The sequence below is a fragment of the Pelodiscus sinensis genome, chromosome 17 (genome assembly GCF_052426305.1).
Source record: "Pelodiscus sinensis isolate ZL-2025 chromosome 17, ASM5242630v1, whole genome shotgun sequence".
Taxonomy (NCBI): domain Eukaryota; kingdom Metazoa; phylum Chordata; order Testudines; family Trionychidae; genus Pelodiscus; species Pelodiscus sinensis.
This window is the reverse complement of record NC_143068.1, coordinates 32,715,736-32,739,756: the sequence shown is the minus strand read 5'-3', so window position 1 is coordinate 32,739,756 and position 24,021 is coordinate 32,715,736. Positions and strand designations below refer to the sequence as shown.

Here is a 24,021-nt window from a genome sequence, read left to right as displayed (position 1 = left end):
AGAACCTCTGGGCCTACAGGAGAAAGCCATTTCCTTTAGCCCCGAAGTCCCCAGGCAGGGCCCTAACACAGCCTGTTCTCGCCACTGCCACGTCACGGCAAACACTAGGGATGGAAGCGACTAGCATATGCTGATCGAGTAGTGACTCGACTAGTAGCCTTCCCCCCGCCCCCCGGCTGCCTCTATCAGAGCAAGGGAGCAGGAGCATCTCCATGGGGAGCAGGGGAGGCAGAGGCGCAGTGGGGGGACCGGGCGTGAGCAGGGAGTCCCATAGGCTGCGCCTCTGCTTTTTAAATGTATTAAAAGCCGCCATTTAAAAGGCAGAGGCACAGCGGGACCTGGAGCTGCAGCTGTGCAGTTTCCCCATCGACTTCTCGATTAGCTGATGAAATGCAATTTACCATCCCTAGTAAACGTAGCCTGGTGTCTGTCCATGTGACCAACAGAGAAATAGCAACAGGTCCAGTTCTGCTGGACTAGTGTCAGCATGCGCGCAAAGAAAGAATGATCAAGCCCAGAGAAACAAGGTAATGCACGCAGAACATGTGTTACCAACATGCAAGACCCAGGGATGACCAATGCTTTCAACTCGGAGGGGTAGTTCCAACACATGGGCTGGTTCCTGGCCACTCCAAATTTCAAAATCATTGTCATTGTAAAGGATAGAAAAATGAAATAAGACCATCTTTTGCCTCTAAGTTTGAATCTTTTGTTTCTACGTTTGAAAATGATAAGGGGTTTGGAAAGGGTCCCATATGAAGAGAGATTAAAAAGAGGGGGATTTTTCAGCTTAGAAAGGGGGGAGGGTAGGATAGAGGTCTATAAAAGCATGACTGGTGTGGAAAAGTGAATAAGGAAAAGTTATTTACTTGTTCCCATAACCTAAGAACTAGGGGTCACCACATGAAATGAATAGGTAGCAGAGGTTTAAAGCGCACAAAAGGAAGTTTTTCTTCATGCAGCGCACAGTCAACCTGTGGAACTCCTCGCCAGAGGATGTTGTGAAGACCAGGACTTGAACAGGGTTCAAAAAAGAACTAGATACATTCATGGAGGTTAGCTCCATCAATGGCTATTGGCCAGGCTGGGCAGGGATGGTGCCCTGGCCTTTATATGTCAGAGGCTGGAAATGGATGGCAGGATCACGTGAGGATTCCCTGTTGTGTTCACTCCCTCTGGGGCGCCTGCCATTGGCCACTGTTGGCTAACTGGACCATTGGTCTCACCCAATATGGCCGCTCTCATGTTTTTATCCCCCTTCCTTCTATGGCGTTTCCTCTCCCACCCTTAGTCCAGGCCTCTTCCCGGCATACTCACCTATAATGCAGAGCCCCTCCTGAGCCCGAGTGATGGCGACATTGACCTGGTTTGGGTCAGTAACAAACCCAAGGTTCTTCTTCTGCCAGCTTTTGGTGGGTCTCCTGTCGATATCTGACCGAGCGCAGGAGCGCACGGTGGACAGGATCACATACTTCCATTCGCTCCCTAGACAGAAGGAACGGCACCCGTTTTACTGATGGGGAAATGATCAGTGTTTCCAGGGCCGCACGTAGGTTTCCCTTCTCGAATAACATTCATTCCTCTACAGGGAAAACATAGCAACCTACAGCTGTGTCCCTCCAGCGCTTGGAGCCATTCCTCCATCCCACAATCGTTTGTAGGACAGCAGCTGTCCCACCGCTGAGCCCTTTGTAGACAGCTCGGTTAGCACCCCCAGTGGGGTCCCTGGGCATCATTCACCCCTTGCTCGGGTTCAACAGCTGGTTCCAGCCAGGTGGCTGGCTCCCTGGGACCCAGACTTGAGGGGTTCTTTAAGTAGGTGGCTCTAGGGCTCACCTCGCCGGCTGAAGCGAGCCCTGGGACTGTGTGGGGCAAGGCTGGGGGAGGAGGGCCACGTCTCGCTCCCCGCCAGCTGGAAAACGCCGCCGTCAAACTCTGCCCACCCCCCCACCCCCCCCCGACGGGCCTCACCTTGGCTTTTGGTGATGGTGCACACGGTCATCCCGCGGATCCCCTGCTGGGCGAGACGCTTGTTAATCTCCGACACCTGGGCGCTGTACGGGCTCAGGATGGCGATGCCCGCTGGCAGGATGGTGCCTCCCAGGGTCAGCTGCTTTGCGATCCTCACCTGAGGGGACATACCACGTGAGCGGCTTGTTTGAGGGGGGGGAACAGCCAGCGTTGCCCTCGGTCCACACACGAGGGAATGGCAGGACAGGGGCAGAGGGGAACAGGCGTCCCCAGCTTCAGACTGGGAGGAGAGGAGAGGAGAGGAGACTCCCTCCAGCTTCGGACCATCCAACGGATATCCCGCCCAGGGATGCATTCCGGCTGCCGTCCTGGTACCTGAAGCCCATCCCTTCCTCAACCTCTGCCCACCAGGCCCAGACAGCCAGGAAGTGAAGGAAGAAGATGGGGGCGAGCCAGTCGTGGGCTGCAAGGCCAGAGATTTTAATGTGAACGCAAGAAAACTCAACCTGGCTTTCCTAGGGCTACCCACACCTGTCCTGGAGCTGCGCCAGGCACAGCACAGCTCTTGGCTGAAAACGCCATGTCAACCGGGAAGCAGGGGTAAAAAAACAGCTGCAGGATGATCGCATCTTTGCTCTGTGCTGGTAGCCGCATGAACTAGACGGGAGCGAGAGGCCGAGACGTGCCTTCGCTCGCTGCCGCACCAACAAGACCCTACCTCTCAGAATTAGAACTGGGTATTTCAGCACGTCCTCACTGGGGCCCAGAGCAGCCCAGAGCTGTGCGAGCCATGGCGATGTGTGAAGCAGGGTGCTCAACCTTTTGGGCCCGCAGCCCCCCCTCCTCAACACAGACCTTCCCACGGACCACCAGCCAACCACCCATGATGGCGCAATAGGAAAGGGCCGAGCGTGGGAGGTCTGGGTGGGAGGGAGGGCATCAGAGCAGGCTGGGGGTACGGGGTCTTGGTGAGAGGAGGGGGCGCGAGGGGGATGAGGGTGCAGGGTCTGGACATGAGGGGGATGGAGGGCGTTTACCTGGCTCCGTGCCTCCCGCCACTCCCAGGCACCGCCCCTGCAGCTCCCATTGGCCATAATTCTGACCAATGGGAGCAGCGGGAAAAGCCTCCAGGCAAGCAGTTTCCGGCACTGCTGTTCCACCAGCCAGGGGAGGGGGAGCTGCAGTGTGTGGAGCCACTTCCTTCCCCCACCTGCTGGCTCCGGACTACAAGGCTCTCCCCAACCTGCCCTCCGGCAGCAGGACGCCAGTGCTGGTGCTCCAACCTCGTGGGGAGGAGGGAATCGGAGCACCAGCACGGGCTCCCCAATGCGGGGGAGTGGTGGGCTGGATGGTCTCAGATTCCCCAGGAGCTCCCGTTGGCTCCAGCTCCTCCCACGGGGCTCCAAGGAGGCTGACCAGTCACGGGGGCCGATCTGTTCCTGGCCAGGAGGGCAGGGAAGACCCATCTACGCTCAGTGCTCCCCCTGCTGCTGCTAGCTGCGCCTGGCTAAGAGGGTAGGGACGCAGCCGGGTATTTCACGACAGCTGATCTACACGAAGACGGTTTCTCGCCTGCTGGCAGGCGGGGCCAGAGCTCGCTGGTGCTGAGGAAGGCAAGAAGGGTGAGACTCCGGCAGCGTTTTCTCAGCGCAGACTGATCGCAGGTCTAAGACAAAAAGTGACGCCCTGTCAGCCCCCCCAAGATGGGGCGAGAAGGTCCGGCACGGAGAGAGCCGTGCCGTGTCAATGGACGTACGGGATCTTGCGCATCTCTTCGCAGTCCCTTCCAACGACCCAACGGCAGTGGGGCTGTACTGCCGGCTCACCGCCGACCACGTTCACAGCTGATTGGCTCAAGAGCGTTTCTGGCCGGACAACTATTCAATGGGACCCACCCAGCGAGCAGACAACGCCAGAGGCAAAACAATACGTCCCTAAATCCACGGGCGCCCTCCTTGCCCCCTGGCCAAAGGCCATCTCGCTCCTTACCGCCTGCTCCACTTCTTCTAGGTTAGCCTTGGAATTCTCGTTTCCTTCCTCGGTGGAGACCATCAGGCTCTGCTCCTTCCCCTCGATGTGTCCGAAGAGGATTGGGCAGCTTCTGCCCTGGTGTTCGAGGGCGCTGCTCGGGCGTCTAAGCTCAGGGGAGGTCATCAGCTTACTTTTGTAAAACTCCTGGGACGGGAACCTGCAGATCTCCCTTTGCTGGCAGATCAAAAGGAGAGAACCTTGCGTGAGTATCAAACGTAACGGCTCTGGGTCAAACAGGCTTCCCATCCATTTTTCAAGCCACGGCTCTTCATACAACAAGCCGTGCTCACCCGTAATAGTCTCCACAATGCTGATACCCCCCAACGAAAAGGGCAAGAAATTCAGCGCCATCTGTATGCAGAGACACAAGCTTCTTTTCTGTTGTGCCCTATGGGATTACAAATGACACGCCAACCCATGGGCGTAGGGAACAAATAGGGAGATGCAGGAGGTATCAGCGACAGGAATGTGGATTTACACTGGCTAACAATATGCCAATGGAAATCCACAGTATCAGGGATGATCTAGACCAGTGGTCCTCAACCTTTTGGGGCTGCCGGGCACCTGGGGGCGGGGCCACGCATGCTCCACGTGCTTGGGGCGCAAGAATGGCTTGGGCCGGCCCTGATCATTCGGCGGGTGCACAGAAATGCCCCAGCGGGCGCCATGGTGCCCAAGGGCACCACGTTGGGGACCACTGATTTCTAGACGGTGCTTGGTCCTGCCAGGTGGGCAGCGGACTGGACTCTCGAGGTCCCTTCCAGTTCTAGGATTCTATGCCAGTCAGGTCGACTAAGGGGTTAAGCGAAACTCATCAGCAAGCCCCATGGTTCTGCACCTCCCCATTATCAGCTGGCATTTCGGCCAACTTACTGGGGAAGCTGAGAAAACCACGTGCAGGAAGCTCCCCTGCAGCGGCAGGTGCCGTGCCCTGACAAAAGAAACACCTAGGAGGGCTCCCCTGAAGATCAATACTCTCCGGCTTAGCAGAGGATCATCATTTCCTATCCTGGGCAGAGCAGTCACGGCAGAATAGCCGCGTCCTGACGGGCTGGGCACGCCAGCGGCACATCCCATGGTGGGAGGGAAGAGGGGAGGGGGAAGACCGCCCGGAGACTCCTACCATGCGGTACTGCGTGTCCAGCATGAGGGCCTGGTCCCGATACCGCTCAAAGAGGGACGTCTCCATGCCAAGGTTCTTGCAGAAATCGTTCTGCACCACGGGCCGCAGCTGCTTATGGTCCCCGAGCAAAATAACCTAGAAAAGACGGAGTGAACTCGTTGGGTTCTCCGCCTCCCCCACCCCGCTCCTTCCCGTTGCCTCGGTGGAGGAGGGTATGGGCAGTCCATTAGGGCAGCCCCTAGCAACCTCACTCAGGGATCAGGGCCCCCCAAAGAACCGGGCTCCTGCTTACAGTCCGGGCATGGTTTGCCATTCAAGGCCCTCCATTGAGTGACACCCTGCCAGAGCCTCTGTTCCGTTCTCCCAGGGCCAGGCGGGTCAGTGTCCCAGGCACAGCCTGGCTCGCCATTCAAAGGGTCTATCCCGGGGAGCAAGTTTCCAGCTTGCAGTGACACGTCTCTTCCAGGGAATGGCAAGAGCGCGTCCCCCTCGTCCATCCACGTGCCCCCCTCAGCGCCGAGGGGGCTTGTAGGAGAGCCACGCCACATATGGGTCTGAGCGACTGCACGTGTGGGGCTGAAGTGCGACGTCTAGGGCAAGCCAGCGAGCATGTGGACCGGCTTCATACCGCAGCCAGCCCCCTCGTCACAGACCCCTTCAGTGTGTGTGTTTAGACCCCCTACTGGCTTGTGTGCGCACAATGTACTTGGGATGGGCAGGCCCACCGATGGGGGGAGCCAACTACCCCAGGCCCGGCAATTCAAAAGGGCCTGGACTTCCCAGCCACTACTGCTGCAGCATCCAGACCCCTGGGCCCTTTAAAACCACAGGAGCCCCATGCGGCACGCTCTGGGCGGCGCGGAGGGTAGCCCCAGCTCCGCCCCTTCCACTGGAGGCCCCACCCCTTCCAGGGTGTGAAGCCCCTTGTGGAGTAGTGGGGGGCTGTCTGCTCTGTGACCCGGTGTCTCCCCCCCGTGCTGTGATGTGATTCCCATTGACTCATCCAAACGTGGATTAATCAGACACCTGGGCCCAGCCTCCCAGGGAGAGAGACAAAGGGAGGAGGGTGGAGACCAGCACTGGGCTGGGGGGCAGGGCCGGGGGGGGAGGCAGTTGCTGTCTGGGAAGCATGGAGAGAACAGGCTAAGCTGGGGGCGAGGGGTGATGGACCCTAACCCTAGGGCCCTGAGCTATCCTGGCCCTGCCCCCGGTAGCCACATCACGTCTGTGCTGGGCTGTATTCTGGAAAATCAACAAACCCCTCTCTGTTTTACTGGCTGCTGGAGACTGTTCTGGCTGCTACGGGGGTGCAGGATCGGGGAACCCCCAACTCACCGTCACACCCCTCCCCCTCACACCTGCCTTGCCCACGGGCCCGGCCAATCTGTTGGCCTCATTGGATGGTGTTTGTGCCGAGAGGGGTGGGTGGGAAAGCGTCTACATCTGAGCCTGGAATGCATCACGCAGGTCAGTGGCTTTCAGCCGCGCCGGCACGGATGGGCCGCTCTGGGCCGGCCCAGAGCTTTTCACGCTTTGTTCCTCACGACCCGGTTGAAGGAAATCGTTGATGCCACGACCCGACATCGTGTGACTGGAGCGTGGGCTCTGGGGAGGGGCTGAGGATGGAGCTTTGGGGATATGGGGCTCCCGCTTTGGGGGGGGTGAGGGCTGGGGCAGGAGGGGCTTATCTCCAGCGGCTCACACTCAGCGGTACAGCAGGGGGGCTAAGGCAGCTTCCTGCCTCTCCTGGCCCTGCAGACCAGGCTGCCCCCAGAAACAGCCAGCAGCAGGGTCCCAGCCGATGTGCTCTACTCCTCTCCCCAGAGCTGGGCCTGCTGCCGGCTGCTTCTGGGGCGTGGTGCAGTCTGCAGGGCTAGGCCAGGCAGGGAGCTGCCTTAGCCCCCCCGCTGCTCCCGATCCCACTGCAGCCACCAGCCCCAGCGCCCAACATCCCACCCCCAGCGCGGCCGCTGGCCTAGGGCGAGCACAGGGCATGGGGAGCCTCCGCTCCAGGGACAACGCCCAGCGCCCTCGTGCCCAACCATCGGGAGGGACTCACCTTCTCGGCCCTCTCGTAGCTGACCAGAGGGATGAGGGTCTCCGGCTCGGTGGACATGGCGCACTCGTCAATGAGGATCTGCTTGACGTTGAGATGTTCCACCAGGGAGGCGGCCGAGGCGGCCGAGCACGTGCACAGAATGACGTTGTGGCGTTGCAGCTCCCACGCCCGGGCCTCTGACAACAGGCCTTTGTGCCTGCAGGGGAAGGGGAAGGGTGTCAGATTCCGCACCGCTGGCCCCGGGGGGGTGTCACTTGTGCCTGTGCTCAGTTCCTCCACTGGAAAGGGGACACGTCTTCCCAGAGGGTCACAGGGGTTCCGACAGGCCCTGCTGGAGACCCCCGGTGGACTGACAACAGCTTCAGGGTCCAAACAGTCCAAAATCTTCTACATCCCCAGTCCCTTCGTTCCCCAGCCCAGGGTCTCCTGGGCCACACAGGAGGAGCCCTCTTGGCAGAAACTGGCTCTAGAAGCACTGTCAGCTTGCTGCGCCCCCCCGAGACAGTACCCCCCTGCTCAGCTCACTCCCGAAGCCGCTCCATCCAATGCACGCTCCCCGAGAGGGCACAGAGAGCTCCTGTCTCCGCAGCCCGGTCTGGGCTACAGTCTGAACATGAGCGGGCTGGATTTGGTTTTGAAAGCAAATCTCGGGAACGTGACGCGGGTCGTTCTTCCATGTCAAGTTTCCAACCTCAGCAAAGATTAAGCAGGGCAGACCCTGTGCTGGTGCAAATCAGCGTAACTCCATTGACTTCCGTGCAGTTATGCCGGTTTACAGCCGCGGAGGATCTGGCCCAGCAACTGCATCCCAACGCTCTCGCAGATGGCGATTTGCATTGTGCTGCCTACAGGCACTGGCTGTTTCCTACCAACCCACGCGCCAGTACAGCCAACCACAGCCACCGCGCTCCTGCGGGTGTCTTTTCACTCACTTCTTAACCTCGTCTTCGGAAATTGCCTCTCCTTTTTTCACTCGTGCGTCAAACTCTCGGATTTGAGGCGATGAAGGATTGGGCGGCTGCCGGATTCGGTGGTGCAAAATTATTTCACTGAATTTAAAAAAATAAATAAATAAGAGATTTTTCAACATAACCCTCAGACGCCCCCTTTCCCCACGCATGCACATCAGGAGAGGTTCCATAACAATGGAGTGGACCAGCTGGGCGATATGCCAGCAGCATCTCTCAGAAAAAAACATTGCAGCTGTACATGTTTCCAGGCCCTCTAGGTGGGCCTCGAATATTTTCTTCTTTCCATTTCAGTCAGTCAATGGAACAAATTTACAAGGAATTTGCCGTTTTGCTCGACAGATCAGTCTCTAATTTCTGCCGTGACCCAAAAACGAAGATGGCTTCTTATTAACTACATGTCCTGGATATGTCCAAGCATCTGCTGGGGCAGGTGTGCCCCTGGGCACCTGGAGGGACATGCGAGGGGCCCAGTAGAAAGAAAACCCTCCACTGAACTTACTCAGGGTATGTCTACACTACCATCCTAGTTCGGACTAGGGTGGTTAATGTAGGCAACCAAAGTTGAAAATGAAGCCCGGGATTTGAATTTCCCGGGCTTCATTTGCATCTTGCCGGGCGCCGCCATTTTTAAATCCCCGCTAGTTCGGACTCCGTGCCCGCGGCTACAAGCAGCACCGAGTAGGTAGTTCGGATTAGGCTTCCTATTCCGAACTACCGTTACTCATTGTGGAATGAGGTGTACCGGTAGTTCGGAATAGGAAGCCTATTCCGAACTACCTAGTCCGTGCCGCGTGTAGCCACGGGCACGGAGTCCGCACTAGCGGGGATTGAAAAATGGCGGCACCCGGCAAGATGCAAATGAAGCCCGGGAAATTCAAATCCCGGGCTTCATTTGCAACTTCGGTTGCCTACATTAACCACCCTAGTTCGAACTAGGGTGGTAGTGTAGACATACCCTTCAGGGAGGGAAAACTGACAGGACTTAGCAGAGAGGACATGCAGAGCCAAGGGGATGACAGAGCCTTGTTCACAACCTAAGTGGCAGCAGATGGCGCTGGAAAGGCTCCGATTCGATTCCTAATTCTACTCCCGCCTGTCCATAGTTCCCGCTCGTGCAACTCCCCCCCGAGCTGCAATCGGATGCACTCCCCCTCCTCTCAGCAGGCTACAGGATGGCGTCCTCAGCTCCAGCTCTGCCCACATTCCTGCTTTAATCCGCTCGGGCTGTACTGTCCTACCTGAGCTCCGACTTGGGTTTCGCATCCCGCATTGCTTTCCGGGAGACGTGTCGGTTGCTCCCGGGATAGGGGAATTCCATCAACTCCATCATCTCACCATACACCCTCAAGGGCTTCAGGGACCCCTTCATCTTCAACAGCATCTCTGTGGGGGAAAAGAGGGGGACAAAATCCACCGAGTGACTCCCGGACTCCTGAACAAACTCTGCTTGACAGGCCCCTCAGACAATGAGCCGAGGGTCTCGTCATGCAGCACCGGCTTTCAAGCTCCTTCGAGAGCAGGTCAGGGCGGGCTCCTTCTAGAGCAAAGGGATGCTGGAGCAATCCCAAACACTGCTGCATGGGCATCTGGAGCGTAGGGATCATCTGCTGTTTGGGAAAATGCATTTTCTCGCTTTGCCAGATGTCTTAGGAAAAGCGTCCCCCTGTGCGGGCGGGGAAACCCTGGAGTAAATTGCTCAGGGAGGTTGTGGAGTCTCCATCACTGGAGATACTGAAGAGCGGGTTAGACAGACACCTGTCAGGGATGGTCTCTAGATCTGCCATGGCCAACCGTGGCTCATGAAGCTCCCCTCCTCCCCCGCCCATGGAAAACAGCCTTCCTCTCCCGGCTTTCTGTGCTGACCTGGGCAGGAGAGCCGTCCGGTGTCACCATTAAAGAAGGAGAATTAAAGATTGAAGATGGCATCAGCCGGTGGAAGCCTGATGTGGCCAAAAAGCCTCTAAACCCGTTTTCTTAAAGGGGCCGAGCTTTTTTTTTTTTTTGGTTCAACAACTTTGCCACTGATATCTTGGCTCTTCGCCGAGAATGGGTTGGCCACCCCTACTCTAGATGGTGCTTGGTCCTGCCGTGGGGGCAGGGGACTGGATTTGATGACCTCTCGAGGTCCCTTCCAGTTATAGTGTTCTATAATGAATCCCATCCCCTCTGCAACTTCTCTGCCACCACCTCCTTCGCATTTACCAGTTTCAGCCTAAGTGGGATGGTAGGCTCTCTCCCTCTGCCCCCTCCAGGCTCCCTGGAAAAGGGGTCAATAAAGGCCCTTCCCTTGCCCCCAAGCAGCTGGCGTGCCAAGTTACCCGCAACGACGTCAACAGACTTGTTGGAAGGGCCACAGTACAAGATGCATTTCCCGGCCTTCTCCTTCTCAAGAGACACTTCCTTCTCCAGCTTCTCCTCGTTCAGCTTGTTGAGCCAGTAGACGATATGGACCCCGACCACCGTCTTCCCCGTGCCTGGATGAAACAAGAAAGGCTGCTGAGCACGTTCCGGCACGGCCCCGGCGGCTAGCGGAGCAGAGAGCCTGCCAGGCTGGAGGGGGATGAGAATTCAGAACTTGACCGTCCCCGCCCCGCCTCACCTCTGTGTCGCTCGGGTGCAGTCCCACAAAGAGGACTTCACCTCCAGGACCTGACATGAACGTCCCCAGCAGAGGCCCCAAGGAACCGCAGGCCTGCCCCAAGCGGCTGCCATAAGGAGGACACTCGGCCGCCCGCCTCTCTCCTCACCTGGTGGCCCCTGGATGAGCGTGAAGGATTTTCTCAGCGCCTCCAGGACGGCGTTGTGCTGGCTGTGGTTGAGTTTCCGCAGGCTTCCAGGGAGGTCAAAGACTTTTTGAGTCAGGAGTTTGGATTTTTTCCCGGCTACTGTTAAAACAAAACCACCGAAATTAGAGAGGGCACCACACAAGCAGCACATACTGCAGGATCACAGAGCCCGGCGTGGCCCAAGCGCAGCACTCGGAGCCAGGAGCTCCCCAATTTAAATCCTGCTTTCACCCCAACTCCCCTGCCGCCGAACCAGCTGTGACGTTGCAGAGGGTTACGCGGCAGCTGCTCTCATACGGTGGCCAGGGCTTGCAACTCCCTTCCCCCTGAGGAAGAAGACTCCCGAGCCAGGGAGCAGAGGAGAGGCAGATGCTGAGGCTAGCAGAGCTCTGTCTGGCAGCGCACTCGCTTCTCCAAAATGAGGACCGGGCAGACAGCTGCAACTCCCGGGTGGAACCAGCTAGCTACAATACCAGGGAGCTGGCCCAGCCCCGCACTATGAAGATAACTTGTGGTAAACCTAGAACCAGGACTGTGTATATCGCCAGGATCTCAAACCTTACCTCAGCAAAGAGACCCCATGCAGGAGATTTTTACTTTTTCTGCCTCGGTTTCCCCATTGACAGAGTAAGGATGCCAGAGGAGGCCAGGACTTTAACAAGGTTCAACAAAGAACTAGATACGTTCATGGAGGTTAGGTCCATCTGTGGCTATTAGCCAGGATGGGTAGGAATGGGGTCTCTGGCCTCTGTTTGTCTGGAACTGGGTGGCAGGAGAGGGATCCCGTGAGGATTCCCTGTTGTGTTCCCTCTCTCTGGAGCACCTGGTTTGGTTTTTTGCTTTGAGCGCGATGCATGAAAAGCCCCTGTACAGAGCCAGAGAGCTGTATCATTCTTGCAGCTATGGTGGCAGATACTGGGTTTCTACCCGGGTAGGGCTCTAATCGTTCCCCCCCCAAGCGTGGAATTCACCGCTGCCCAGTTCTTTGGGCCCCTGGGCAAAAGCAACCGGCTGGATCCCGCGAGCGTTGGCACCAACCTGTCTGCGGAGGCTCCTGGCCCAGCGCGATGCTCTTGGCGAGCTCAGAGGCATTCTGCAGTTTCCAGAGGGCGTTCTCCTTCCGGCTGAGAGAAAGGAAACCCCGGAGTTACCAAAACGTAGCACCAGGGGGCGACAGACACCGCTTTGCTCAACAGCCTTTCCTTAGTCCCCCCGCCCACACTTTGCTCTGTTTATTCCCCACAGGCTCAACGCTGGGAGAGCTTAAAGCCAGCGTGTGAAGAGGTTGTGTTGGGAGAGGGTTACGCTGCCCAGCCTGCACGGAGAGCTGAGCCAGGACGGGTCAGGGAGGGGCGGAGGGGAATAATAGTCCGCAGCGCAGCAGGGAGCACAGATCACATCCCGGCCGGTTTTGCAAAAGGGAAGAGGCTGATTAGCCCCCAGTTGTTCCTGAACCTCCGGGTGCCCAGGAGAAAAGCCAGAGGCGTGTACGTCGGGTGCAGCAGCCCCCAGGGGATTCACAAGACAAGCTGGGGGAGGGGATCTCTTTGCCTCACCCCTCAACCTTCTGCTCTTTAGCACGGCTCGGACAGCAGGGAGCGGGGCATTCTGGGAACGGTTCGGAAAAAGCGACAACCCAAACCGCAGCGTGCCCTGCCAGAAGCCCCGGGGCCAGGCTGGTCCGTGTAAGGGATTTCCAGCAGGCCAGGCACGCTCCTGAGAAGGCTCTATCCCGTCTGGGGATGCGGCCCGGGGAAAGGTCGCCCCATAGCGGCTTGGGTATGGCTGAAATCAAATGACCGAAATCACCGGCTGCCCGCTGGATCTCACTTACACATCCGGAAGCATCTTGGGAATGAGCTCCACCGTGAACCGGGATGAGTCCCGGGAGACCTCGGCAGGCACCTCCTCCATGGACATAAAATGGAGGTAAAAATTCACCGTCTTCTCACCACTTCTGTCCTGCTTCTCGTTGTCACCGAACTCTTCGGTCAGCCCGTGGGCCACCCACGTGTACGTGGCCGGATCGACCACGAAGGGGCTGCCCGCTGGGCCCTCATGGGACAGGTGGAGTTTCTGGAGGCCGTGGCTCAGACACGCCTCGTCGCCGTGGCGCCCGCTGAGCGGCAGCCCTTCCAGCCGGATGCACAGGTAGCAGTGGTTGAAGTCTACTTCAATGGCGCACTCTTCCAGGAAGCTTTTGGTGAACGAGAAAGTGCCCTGCAGCTGCCCTTTCCTGTTCCTTTGCTTGTCCCACACGATCCTCACCTCCTGCAGGACGATGGAGTCGTTTTCCGCCACCGCGCAGGTGGCCGACTCCATCGCGCTCAGCGGCTTCCACACCTTGGTGTAGTCCGACAGAGACTTGTACGCGTCCCTGGAGGCCAGCGTGGCGTAACGGGAGAAGCAGTCGATGGGCTTCTCGGTGTGCTGCAGGCAGACGTCGAAGCCCGGCGCCACGCTCCAGAGCTGCACGATCGGCACCAGGAACCCCCGGAAAACGTCGGTGGTGAGCTGGAGCTGCAGCGCGTCCCCGGGGCTCAGCTCGAGGGACAGCCCCACGTAGTGCGAGCACTCGCTCCGCTCCACGCGCCCCACCTGCCGCTGGTGGGTGGGCCGGCCCTTCCCCAGGAGAGCCATCGCCCTCTCAAGCTCTTCACCTCGGACGGCTGCCAGCATGTCGCGCCAGACCTGCGCGCTGAAGAGGGTGATGTTGCGGTCCCCGAGCGGCGAGGACCGGGGGGTGCGCTCCTTGGAGCTCGCCATCGAGTACATCCGCCGTTTCCACGTAAGCCTCATGCTGCCCTGCTCCTGCAGGAACAACGGCTGCTCCACGAGCTGCAGAGACCGGTAGCTGATCACCTGGGGGTCCGGCAGGGTCTCGTTGTTCAGCGGGAACAAGGCTTTGAAGAACCTGTTCGTTCCCTCGACGCTCACAACAAAGGCGATTTTCTGCAGCACCTGGCACTGCAGCTGGGTGGCCATCTGCAGGGAATGGGCCCGCCTCTCGTACGTCCCCGCCCGCACGTTCTTCCTGTTGAAGTCGTGGCAGAGGAACTCGATGTCGTCCGAAGCGTACAGCACCGGCTTCTTGCCCAGCACGGCGTGCAAGTGCCGCTGGACCACCACGTCCACGTAGCGGCGGATGGGGGAGGAGGCCCAAGTGTAAGCGTCGACGTGCAAGGAGTAGTGGCCGGCCTTCGACTGAGCGGTGGAGTTGGAGCGACTGAAGTAGGAGCGGCTCAGCAGCCGCCGGAACTCCAGCACGATGGGGGCGAGCGTGGGGTGGATGTCGTCGGTCGCAATCAGGTCCAGCGCCTTGCGGACGTCACCAGCCTCCACAGCCGACCGGAGGTGTTCCCACAGCGGGGTGAGGAGATGGAACTCGCCCCGCCTAGTGGGGGCGGAGCCAGTGGGGGCGGGGCCAGCGGGGGCGGGGCCAGCGGGCAGAGCGCCCAGGTGGTGGGACAGGTGGATGGACAAAGGGATGACGTGGCTGTATTTGTTCTTCATCTGTATCAGCTGCTGGGGGTTGGGCTCCATTTGGCACCGGAGAGGGGTGATGTCCCTGGTGTGGTCTTTGTTGGTGAGAAACTCGGCCACGAAGCTGTTGAACATGATCATGAACTCCTCGATCATCTGGTGGGATCCCCGGTCGCCCGGGGTACTGTCCTCGTCCAGCCGATCATAGTAACAGTCTTCCTGCAGCCTGAACTTCCGATGGACCCTGGAGAAGTGATACGCCGCCGCAACGCAGTCCTCGAGGGTGTCAAAGGAAAGACCCTCCCGTTCCCCTCGGTAGTGGCTCTTAATGATGCTCTCCGCCGCCTCGTAGGACAGCTGCCGGTCCGAGCGGATTGTGGACAGAGCGAAGACACCGTTCATCACCTTGTCTGTTTTCTTCTCGACGGTGACAAACAGGGAGACCACCCGGCGATCCTTGAGGGGCAGGAGGCTACAGAGGTCTTGGCTGATGCGGGGCGGGAACATGCACAGCGGCTCCTTTCCAGGGGCATAGTAAGTAATGCCCCGTTTTCTCGCCTCCACGTCCAGCGCGCTGTCCTTGGGAACAAAGCCAGCCACGTCGGCGATGTGGATCCCAATCTCGTAACAACTGCCCTCGTCTCGGAGACTGATGGCATCGTCCAAATCTCTCGAGCCCGGAGGGTCCACGGTGAAGGTCAGGTAACCCCGGCAGTCCCTCACGCTCTCCTTGGGAAGCTTGGATTTGCTGGAGGTGAGTTTAGCCAGCTCTTTGGTCACCTCGCTTGGGTACTCTTTCGTCAGCCCATACTCCAAATTGAGGATCTTCAAGCCTTCTTCCAGAGTCAAAGCCATGGGCAGGACCTCGGTGACGATGCCCAGAGGATAGTAAAAGCCTTCCCGCCAGGAGATGACCTGGACACAGAAAAGCCGACTTCTTTTCATCTCCTGGTTGATCTTCTCACAGCTGACCACCTGGAACTTCCCCTTGACCTGCCTGCGGATGGCAAGGACGTTGGGTTTTTCTTTCAGCCCCGGGACGAAGATTTTGGTGACGGTGCGGTCGATGGGGATCATCACGCGGGGGTCGAACTCGTCCATCATGCAGACGAAGGTCCGCTCTCGCTCGGCCTGCTTCAGCACCCCCACCACCTTCCCGTGGGGGCGGGTGGGGCCGCCCTCGGCAGAGCTGCTCTGCAGGAGCTCCACGAGCACCTGGTCGCCAGTGAAGGCCATGCCGCAGTGCACCCTGCCTTTGATCTGAATGTTCAGGGGGGGCGAGTCGTCGAAGGCGATGGCGGTGGCTCTGTCAAAGCCCTCCTTGATCAGCTCACACCTCTTGTACATTTTGGGGTGCATGCGGAGGTAGTCCAGCATCACGCGCGGGGAGAAGCTGACATATTCCAGCCGGCCGTTCTGCTGGGCCGCGGCCTCCGACTTCACGTTCAGCAGCCCTTCTTCAGACACGGTCACCAGGAGGTGCTTGCTCTCGTCCAGCAGCTCCTGGAGAATGGGATCGTCGGGATGCACGTTCTCCAGCTCCGACGCCCAGGAATCCGTGTCGCTGTCGCCCTCCTCCTCGCAGAGCCGCGCCGCCTCCGCCCCTCTCCTGACCCAGCCCTGCTGGTCGGACACCGCCTGCTTAATCTGCTCCAGCGTCAGCGTGGCCGGCGTCACGCTGCCCTTCTCGATGCACTCCTGGACGAAGCGCTTCCAGACCTTGCTGCACTCGCCGTAGGAGCACAAGGCCACCGCGTCGCCCACCGCAATGACCTGCGACTGGGCCCTGGTCATGATGGTGTTCAGCACCCTCGCTTCGTTGAAGAACTCCATGTTGGGGGAGGCTGCGCTGAGCAGGCTTTCCTTGGTGTGAACTGTGCTGATGAGGATGACGCGGAACTCCCTCCCTGCACGGGGGGGGGGGGGGGGGAAGAGAGAGAGAGAGAGAGAGATTACCTCAGGGAATGGCGCGAGAGGGTGACCAGCCTGCCTCTGAGGTGACCAGGCCTCCACAACGCTGCCTGCGGACCCGCAACAAGTGACAGGCCGAAGCCGCCCCCCCGTCGTGATTTCCCCCAGCGACTCGAGAGTTCACCCAACAAAACCAGATCCCGAGAGCCGTGATCCCGACCAACACCCACTGGAGGAGCCAGATAAAGCAAGAGGCAGAGCAAGGCGGCCAACACCAGAGCAGCGTTCGTGGGCCGACGCTCTCTTCGCTCGGACAACGGTCTGCCTCCCTTATCGGCTCCTCGTGAACCCACGTGAAAGGGGCTTTGTTCCCCAGGACGTTTGGGAAAGGGCGTGCCGTTCCAAAAATCCCCAGGGGAACCAGCGGTTTGGTGCGGGAGGAGGAGGAGTCACCATTCACCTGTCTAAACAAAACGTTTTGTCATCCAGTCCGGGAGCAGACACCACCCCATCTGGCTCTGGCAGCCATGAGCACTAGGGATGACAAACAGCCCATCGGTGAGTTCATAACCCTCCGGAGAGGCAGAGCACGGTTTGTGGGAAGATGGGAAACACGCCCCCTCCCGTCATTCCTTAGTCCCACCACAAGATGTCCCAGCTGCATCATAAAACCAATGCCGAGCTAGCTCTGTCGTCTTAGGAACAAAACAAAACCACCAAACCAAACCCCACCCGCCCTGCCTTCAGCTCCCAGGGCAGTCGCATTTCAGCCACAGCCTCCGGGGGACGTCCCGGGGCAGTTACATGGGGTCAGCGCTAGGGGGGCTTTGCACTGGGGTGCCCTGCGGGTTACAACCCATCCCCTCCTAATGACGCCATTACCAGACCCTCCCTTGGTATCACAGAAATCTGGAGGAGACATGAATCCCACCAGGGCGGTGTCTCCAAGCTCTGGCGAGTGTGGGCACCTCGGCTCGTCTGGCTGCAGGCTGGGACCAGAAGAGATCAGGGCCGGGATCCCAGGGGTTCATGCGCCTCAGGACAGACACAGACACCCAGCGAATGTCACAGGCTGAGGCTCGGACCCGGACGGACCTCGGGAGCCCGGGTTTCTGTTTAAAATCCTGGCCACGTGTCAAGCGTCCAAGGAAAGGAACCGCAGGCAGCGGCCGCTTTACATTGGCCGGGGGGTTCTGTGCTGCGCGCTCCGCTGCGGCCCGGGCCGGACAGGGCAGGGATGAGGTGGTGGGGTGAGAAGAGACCTTTGGCTCTGCTGGCGAGGGCCGAAAACAAAGGCAGAGCTTTCTAGGCCACATGTTACAGCAGGGGTGGGGCACCTCCGGCCCCTGGCTTGCCTGGCCCAGTCCCGAGACTCAGGGCTCACCCGCCCAAGCATTAGGGAGCATGCGCTGGTGCTCCAGCCATGCCACCCTGCTGCTGCTCCACTGTGAGGCAGGAGCACGCAAAATCCACTAGCCTGGGCCCCGTAGGCTCTGGTGTGCGAGGGGAATGTGGGGAAGGGCTTTCTCCTCAGTCAGGGGCCACGTCAGGGAGAGGTTGGGTTTTTTTTAATTTCCCTTTTTTTTTCCCCTTGCTTCTCACTTGTGCATGGCGCCCGACTGATTTTTCTGCGGGTCAGTGGCCCCCGGCCCAAAAAAGGTTCCCTGTCCCTGAGCGAAAGGCTAAAAGCTGCTTGGGAGGTGGCGTGTGGGTGCCCTCATCATATCCGATATACCAGGAGTGGGGAATCTTCTTTGGGCCGGGGGTCGCTGACCCACAGAAAAATCAGTCAGGAGCTTGCACCAAAGTGAGAAGCAAAAAATCCCACCCCTCACCAGTGGAAGGCTCCCCAATGCTGGGGGGCGCCCCAAGCCTCAGGGGCCGGATCCAGGCAAGCCAGCGGCTGCATCCAGCCCTCTGGCTTTAGGTTCCCCGCCCCTGTGAGATACAAATGTGGCCAAGATTTCCAACGACCAGGCGATTCTGGGCCCCCAAACGGAGGTACCTTAAGGAGGCCTGGTTCTCAGCAAGGTCCTTTTCGAGGGGTTCCAAGTGGGACTGATGCGCAGACCAGCCCTGGAAGGCCCAGTCAGTGGCACCGCGTCAGAACCGAGACCGAACGGCACCGTGTGCCCGGGAGGCTGCCCCGGCGCCACACGGACACATCTGGGCTCCCTCCGCTGCTTTAGAGGAGGGTTCAGAACAGGCCGGAGGGCGCCTCTGCTAACCCGCCCAGCCTTCTCCCGGGACCCTTCCCCCTGCCTGCAGCGCCCTGCTGCGTGGGAACAGTTGCTGGTGTGACCAAGGGAGAGTTCTCACGACTCAAGGGGAGTCCAGAGTAAAACGGCCCCTTCTCCCGGGCACCGGGAGCGGACGCCGGCCCTGCCAGAGCAAGAACAACCGCTCAGCAAAACACCAACCTGGTAAGTTTTCAAAGTTTTCCACGGCCACCTCTCCCAGCTGTTTCTTCTTCAGCTCCTGCCTGATGGCATTGACCTGGCGGGAGAGGGAGGCGGGAGAGTCACAAAGCGGGGAGCAGCTCCCCCGCTGCCCCCAGCCTGCACCCCACCCCAGGTAAGGAGACTGGATACAGCTCACGGGTGTTTTATTTCCACCCGCCTGCAATGCCAGAACAGTCGTCTCACAAGCCCGAGTTCCCCAGCTGTCCAGGAAGGCCGGGCAAGCCAACCTTGGTGCATGGCGCTGAGATCCAGCCCCGGAGCTCCACCCAGGACTAGGGATGTGAAAGCGTAACCGTGTAACCAGCTAGCCGATGAGCCTGGGCTACGGTTGAACGTTCTCAGGCTCCGGGTACGCGAGGGCAGCTGGCTTAGATGCCAGTTCCTGGCACTCCCAGGGAGCCACCTGCCCCCCCGCACATAACTGCTGACATTTTCAACGGTTAGTTAATTCCACGCATCCCTACGCAGGACAGACTCGGACTCACTGGGGCAGGGATCCCACTAGAGAGACGTAAAGGACAAAACAAACACCCGAGGCTCGGGGGAGGAATGGCATCAAGGACAAACAGCAGGAAAATTCTGGGTTGCCTGTCGAGCCGAGAAGGATTTCAGCAGATTTGCTGCGCTATAGACCAGTGTTTCTCAACCCCCCCTTTTTTTTTTTATAAAGTACCCGTTTTTTAAAGAAAAAATTGGAAGTATCCCCTGCACCTACAGTTTTCAGACACACAATTTTTTTTCTACCACTGCAACACATTTGTTTAAGCAACTTAATCGTAGCCGGGCGGACGATGAAATTTTTGGGTGTAAAAAGTACAAAAATAATAAAACCCTGTACAACTTAAAACAAAAATTCAGTTTTCTCCAAATTTCAGTCGTGTTGACGTTCCCCCCCCAGACTTCTCTCAAGTACCCCTAAGGGTACTTGTCCCACTGGGTGAGAAACACTGCTATAGACTCTGCCCCCCCTAAAACTTCCCCATTATAAAGAGCCCCCCAGCTCCCATCCCTTCCCCTCCCCTACGCCGTGAACACCCCCTCGGCCAAACGCACCGCGTCCGGGGTTTGCCAGCTACCGAGAGGGGTGCTCACAGCAAACAAACCGAGCCCAGCGTTTGGCGTTTACAAAGCGTCCCACGCAGCTGCCGTGCGGAGCGACGGACCCACATAGCCCTGCTCGCCCGGGGCCCTCCTGCCTACCTGCATGCCATGGGAGACCACGCAGATCCTCTTCAGGTCCCGGGCTCCCCATTCATCCGGCCACTTCTGGCGCATCTCTTGTACTTTCTCGATCACCTGCATGATCTCGGAGACGTTGTACCAGGACGTCATGGCCATGTCCCGCTCGGTGGAGCCCGGCACGTGGCAAAACATGAGCGGGTGGATCTCCGGGTGGGGCGGGATGTTGCCGCTGGCATGGATGGCGTTGCCTTTGCTGACGTAGAAGTTCTTGGAGACGAACTCGATGATGCCGGCCGTGGAGCGGTAGTTCTCGTTGAAGATGATCCTGCTTTTCAGCGCCACCTCGTGCTTCTCCCTCTGGTAGTACTGGAAGAGGCGGTTCAAGAGGGTGTGGTCGGCGGACTGCCCCCCGCCCAGGCAGAACAGCTTCGGGGTCACCTGCATGTGGTCGCCCGCGAGGACGATGCGGGTCTCAAAGGTAGCATAGGAGAGCGGGACGAGCGCTTCGCATTCCAGCATCTGCGCCGCCTCGTCGATCAGGATGTGGGTGAAATACCCGGGGGACACCCGCAGGTTCTTGGACAGCATGGAGGTGGTGATGATGATGCGGTGCCTGTTGAGCTCCTCTGGGGTGGGCTGCCGGAAGGACATCTGGTCCGGGGAAAGGCAGCAGTACAGCCGAGTGATGGGGTCGGTCAGGCTGATGGCCCGGTCCGTGTATTTGATCCTCAGGGGGATGGCCCCGGGGTGCCCGCTGGTGACATACTCGTGGAAGTACTCCCGGACGTAGATGTCAGCCGCGCTGGAAGGGAGAGAGAGAACCGGAGCGTGCTGTTGGTCAACCAACCTCCAGCTCTGGCCCAGGCTATAGGGGTGAGCTAAGAGCTGGCAAGCCAACCAGCGCCCCCGTCTGTGAGTTTCGTTCAAAACGGGGAACGGTCCTGTAAGAATGAATTCAACGTGCAGGCTCTACGACAGGCTCGTAGGCTGGGCCGGCCCCGGATCTCACCACCAAGGTCGGGATTCCACACTCCACGCAAACACGCCCGTTTCAAAGTCTGGAGAACTTAGAAAACGTTTGCTCTCCACTTGCGAACCTAAGGGAATGGTCTCCCTTGCCCATCCATCCACCTCTTCTTCCTGCCCCCCGCTTCCTGCTGGCCGCGGGAGAACGCTCCTCGGTACGGGACAGCGGGGCCACCTCTAAACACTGGCCCATGCGCCTGGACGCTTTGAAAACTCTTCGCCTCAAAAGGCAAGTTTAGTTTCCTTAGGGAAACCCTCGCGTCCCCTCATCCCCATCAGGAGTGCGGGTGGCACTGCTGAGCACCCAGCATAGAATCATAGAACCATAGAGCTGGAAGAGACCTCAGAAGGTCAAGTCCAGCCCCCTGCTCTAGGCAGGACCAATTCCAACTAAATCAACCCGGCCAGGGCTTTGTCAAGCCGAGACTTAAACACCTCTAGGGATGGAGACTCCACTACTTCCCTAGGGAACCCATCCCAGTGCTTCACCACCCTCCTAGGGAAATAGTTTTTCCTAATATCCAACCTGGACCTCTCCCACCACAACTTGAGCCCATTGCTCCTTGTTCTGCCACCTGCCCCCACTGAGAACAGCCTCTCTCCATCCTCTTTGGAACCTCCCTTCAGGAAGTTGAAGGCTGCTCTCAAATCCCCCCTCACTCTTCGCTTCTGCAGATTGAACAGACTCAACTCCCTCAGCCTCTCTTCGTAGGTCATATGCTCAGCAGTGCCCCTAGGACCTCCCACAGTGTCGCCTTGGCAAGCAGCCCCAGGGGAGCGTAGCCAGGTACCTGTTGGTGTGGGTGCAGATCAGCACTCGCGTGTTGGGCTGCTTGATGATCTCCCTGGTGGCCATGGCCAAGGTGAAGGTCTTCCCTGTGCCGAATGGCCCATAGATCAGCAGAGGGGGGACCGGTCGGGGGCCGGTGGCCGGGCCGGTGATGAAGGAGATGGCCTGGTTTTGCTTCCTGTTCCCGATCCGCGGCAGCGTGGGGGAGGGAGGGATGGAACAGGCTGCCACGTCGGGCAGGATCAGCCGTTCGTCCAGCAGCTGGTCCACGGCGTAGTGCCACAGCCGGAACTGCAGCCGGTCGATCTGGAACTGGATCTCCACCTGGCGGGTGGTGTCCGGCTGGAAGCCAAGTTCGCTGCAGCATCTTGGGGGGAGAAGCAGCCAGATGCTCTTCTCCGTGGTGGCCTTGCTCTCCACCTTGACCTCATACACCCGGTTGTCGGTGGGCGGGGCGGGCGCCAGGAGAGCGGTGTTCACCGCCCGGCTCAGCAGGTAGCCCTCGCTGGTGTCCGGCGTCAGCACCCACGGGATCGGCACTTCCGCAAAGAGCTCTCCCGCGAGGGCGATCTTCATCCCCACGGAAAGCGTCTGCAGCATCGGGGTCAGGGAGACGGCCACCTGGAGGTTGAGCCTGAGACAGAAGGCACCAGAGCTGATGGCACGTGTGGGTTCACCAGCGATATTCCCCCCGCGGCAGATGGGCCTGCCCTCATCCCCGTCCAATTCCCCCCCCTCCGCCTCCCACACGCTTCGCACGAGGGGGCCTGGGTTCTGGTGACGTGCGTGCACAGGCGTGTGGATGATGAACCGATAAGCCCACAGGCCATCGCTTCAGATGGGCCTCTGTCCTCTCCCATTCTAGCCACGCAAAAGCCGCCCCTGGTCTCTCCGATGTGCCCTGTGGGGCGTCCAGCCGGCAGCTCGCGCTCCACGCGGCTGAAGCAGAGCTCCTCCCCTTCCTTCCAACCCCCTCGAGTGCCTTTTCCGAGAGCCACTCCACCTCCCGGCCGGACCCTCAGGCCCGTAACCTGGGCATCCGCTTTCATTCAGACTCGGTCCGTGTCCAGGTCATGCCCAAATCGTACAGACTCTCTCCGGCCCTTCCTAGCCAGCCACGCGGCTGAAACTCTGTCTCACACTGCGACAACCTTCCCCCTGGCCTTGACAAACGCCATCTTGCCCCTCAAAGCCATGGGCAGCGGGTGAACCTAGGGCAGCAAGTGGCAAGACCCTAGTCCCGCCCCTTTTGCCCAAGGGCCCGCCCCTGCTGCCCATGACCCCCATGGGAGCCAAGCCCTCACACTGTAGAAGCAAGTTCCCAGCCTTGACCCCCCTGAAAGCACAAGAAAAGCATAAGAACGGGCAGACTGGGTCAAACAAAAGGTCCATCTAGCTCAGTGTCCTGTCTGCCCACAGTGGCCAATGCCCAGAGGGAGGGCAAACATCAAGCAATCCTCATGTGATCCCTCCCCTTTCATCCATTCCTACCCATCCTGGCTAACAGCCATTGCTGGATCTAATCTCCATGAATGTATCTAGCTCTTTTTTGAACCCTGTTCAAGTCCTGGACTTCACAACATCCTCTGGCAAGGAGTTCCACAGGCCGACCCTGCACTGCATGAAGAAAAACTTCCTTTTGTTTGTTTCAAACCCGCTACCTATTCATTTCAGGTGGTGACCCCTAGTTCTTACGTTATGGGAACAAGCAAATAACTTCCTTAATCACTTTTTCCACGCCGGCCATGATTTTATAGACTTCTATCCTCTCTCTCCCCCTCCCTCCCCCAAAGTCTCCTCTTTTCTGGGCTGAAAAGTCCTAGTCTTTCTAATCTCTCTTCACAGGGCTGAGTGCTGCGGTGCAGCCCAGACGTTGAACGGGGGATACCCTGGGAACGGAATGTGGGCGGGGCCTTACACCCACCAGCCATGCCTTCAGAAACCTGCCTGCTACAAAGACCATTCCCCTTGCCTTGCCGACCTCGCCTCGGCCTTTGCGTCCCTCCCAGCCTCCGCCTTCTGGGTCACATCAGACATAAGCCCCTTGCCTTCGCTTTCCCGGGCTCACACAACCTCTCCCCAGCCTCGTTCTCTCTCCCTCCTTAGCCTGAGGTCCCCCCCCCACTCCCATCAGCCTCCAAAGATGCACTTGTTACATTTTCAATCGGGCACCTTCGTGCTCTCGCCAGCGCTGCCCCCATACTTAGGGGGTGCACCCCCCAACAG

The 24,021-nt window shown here is 59.0% G+C and overlaps 1 protein-coding gene across 2 annotated transcripts in view; it reads right to left on the bottom strand.

Annotated features, from left to right (window-relative positions):
• The window catches only part of HELZ2 (helicase with zinc finger 2), a 52,434-nt gene that overhangs the window by 4,068 nt on the left and 24,345 nt on the right, over positions 1–24,021 (bottom strand). For both annotated transcript variants that reach the window (XM_075900930.2, XM_075900931.2), the window contains exons 6-19: positions 21,797–22,429; positions 19,998–20,781; positions 18,756–18,831; positions 12,776–16,331; positions 11,980–12,065; positions 10,903–11,040; positions 10,474–10,629; positions 9,394–9,538; positions 8,117–8,233; positions 7,185–7,380; positions 5,126–5,260; positions 3,961–4,176; positions 1,972–2,128; positions 1,318–1,485 (exon numbers count right to left, since the gene is read on the bottom strand). In XM_075900930.2, the coding sequence (XP_075757045.2) occupies positions 1,318–1,485; positions 1,972–2,128; positions 3,961–4,176; positions 5,126–5,260; positions 7,185–7,380; positions 8,117–8,233; positions 9,394–9,538; positions 10,474–10,629; positions 10,903–11,040; positions 11,980–12,065; positions 12,776–16,331; positions 18,756–18,831; positions 19,998–20,781; positions 21,797–22,429 (6,563 nt within the window). The remainder of the gene's footprint in view (positions 1–1,317; positions 1,486–1,971; positions 2,129–3,960; positions 4,177–5,125; positions 5,261–7,184; positions 7,381–8,116; positions 8,234–9,393; positions 9,539–10,473; positions 10,630–10,902; positions 11,041–11,979; positions 12,066–12,775; positions 16,332–18,755; positions 18,832–19,997; positions 20,782–21,796; positions 22,430–24,021) is intronic.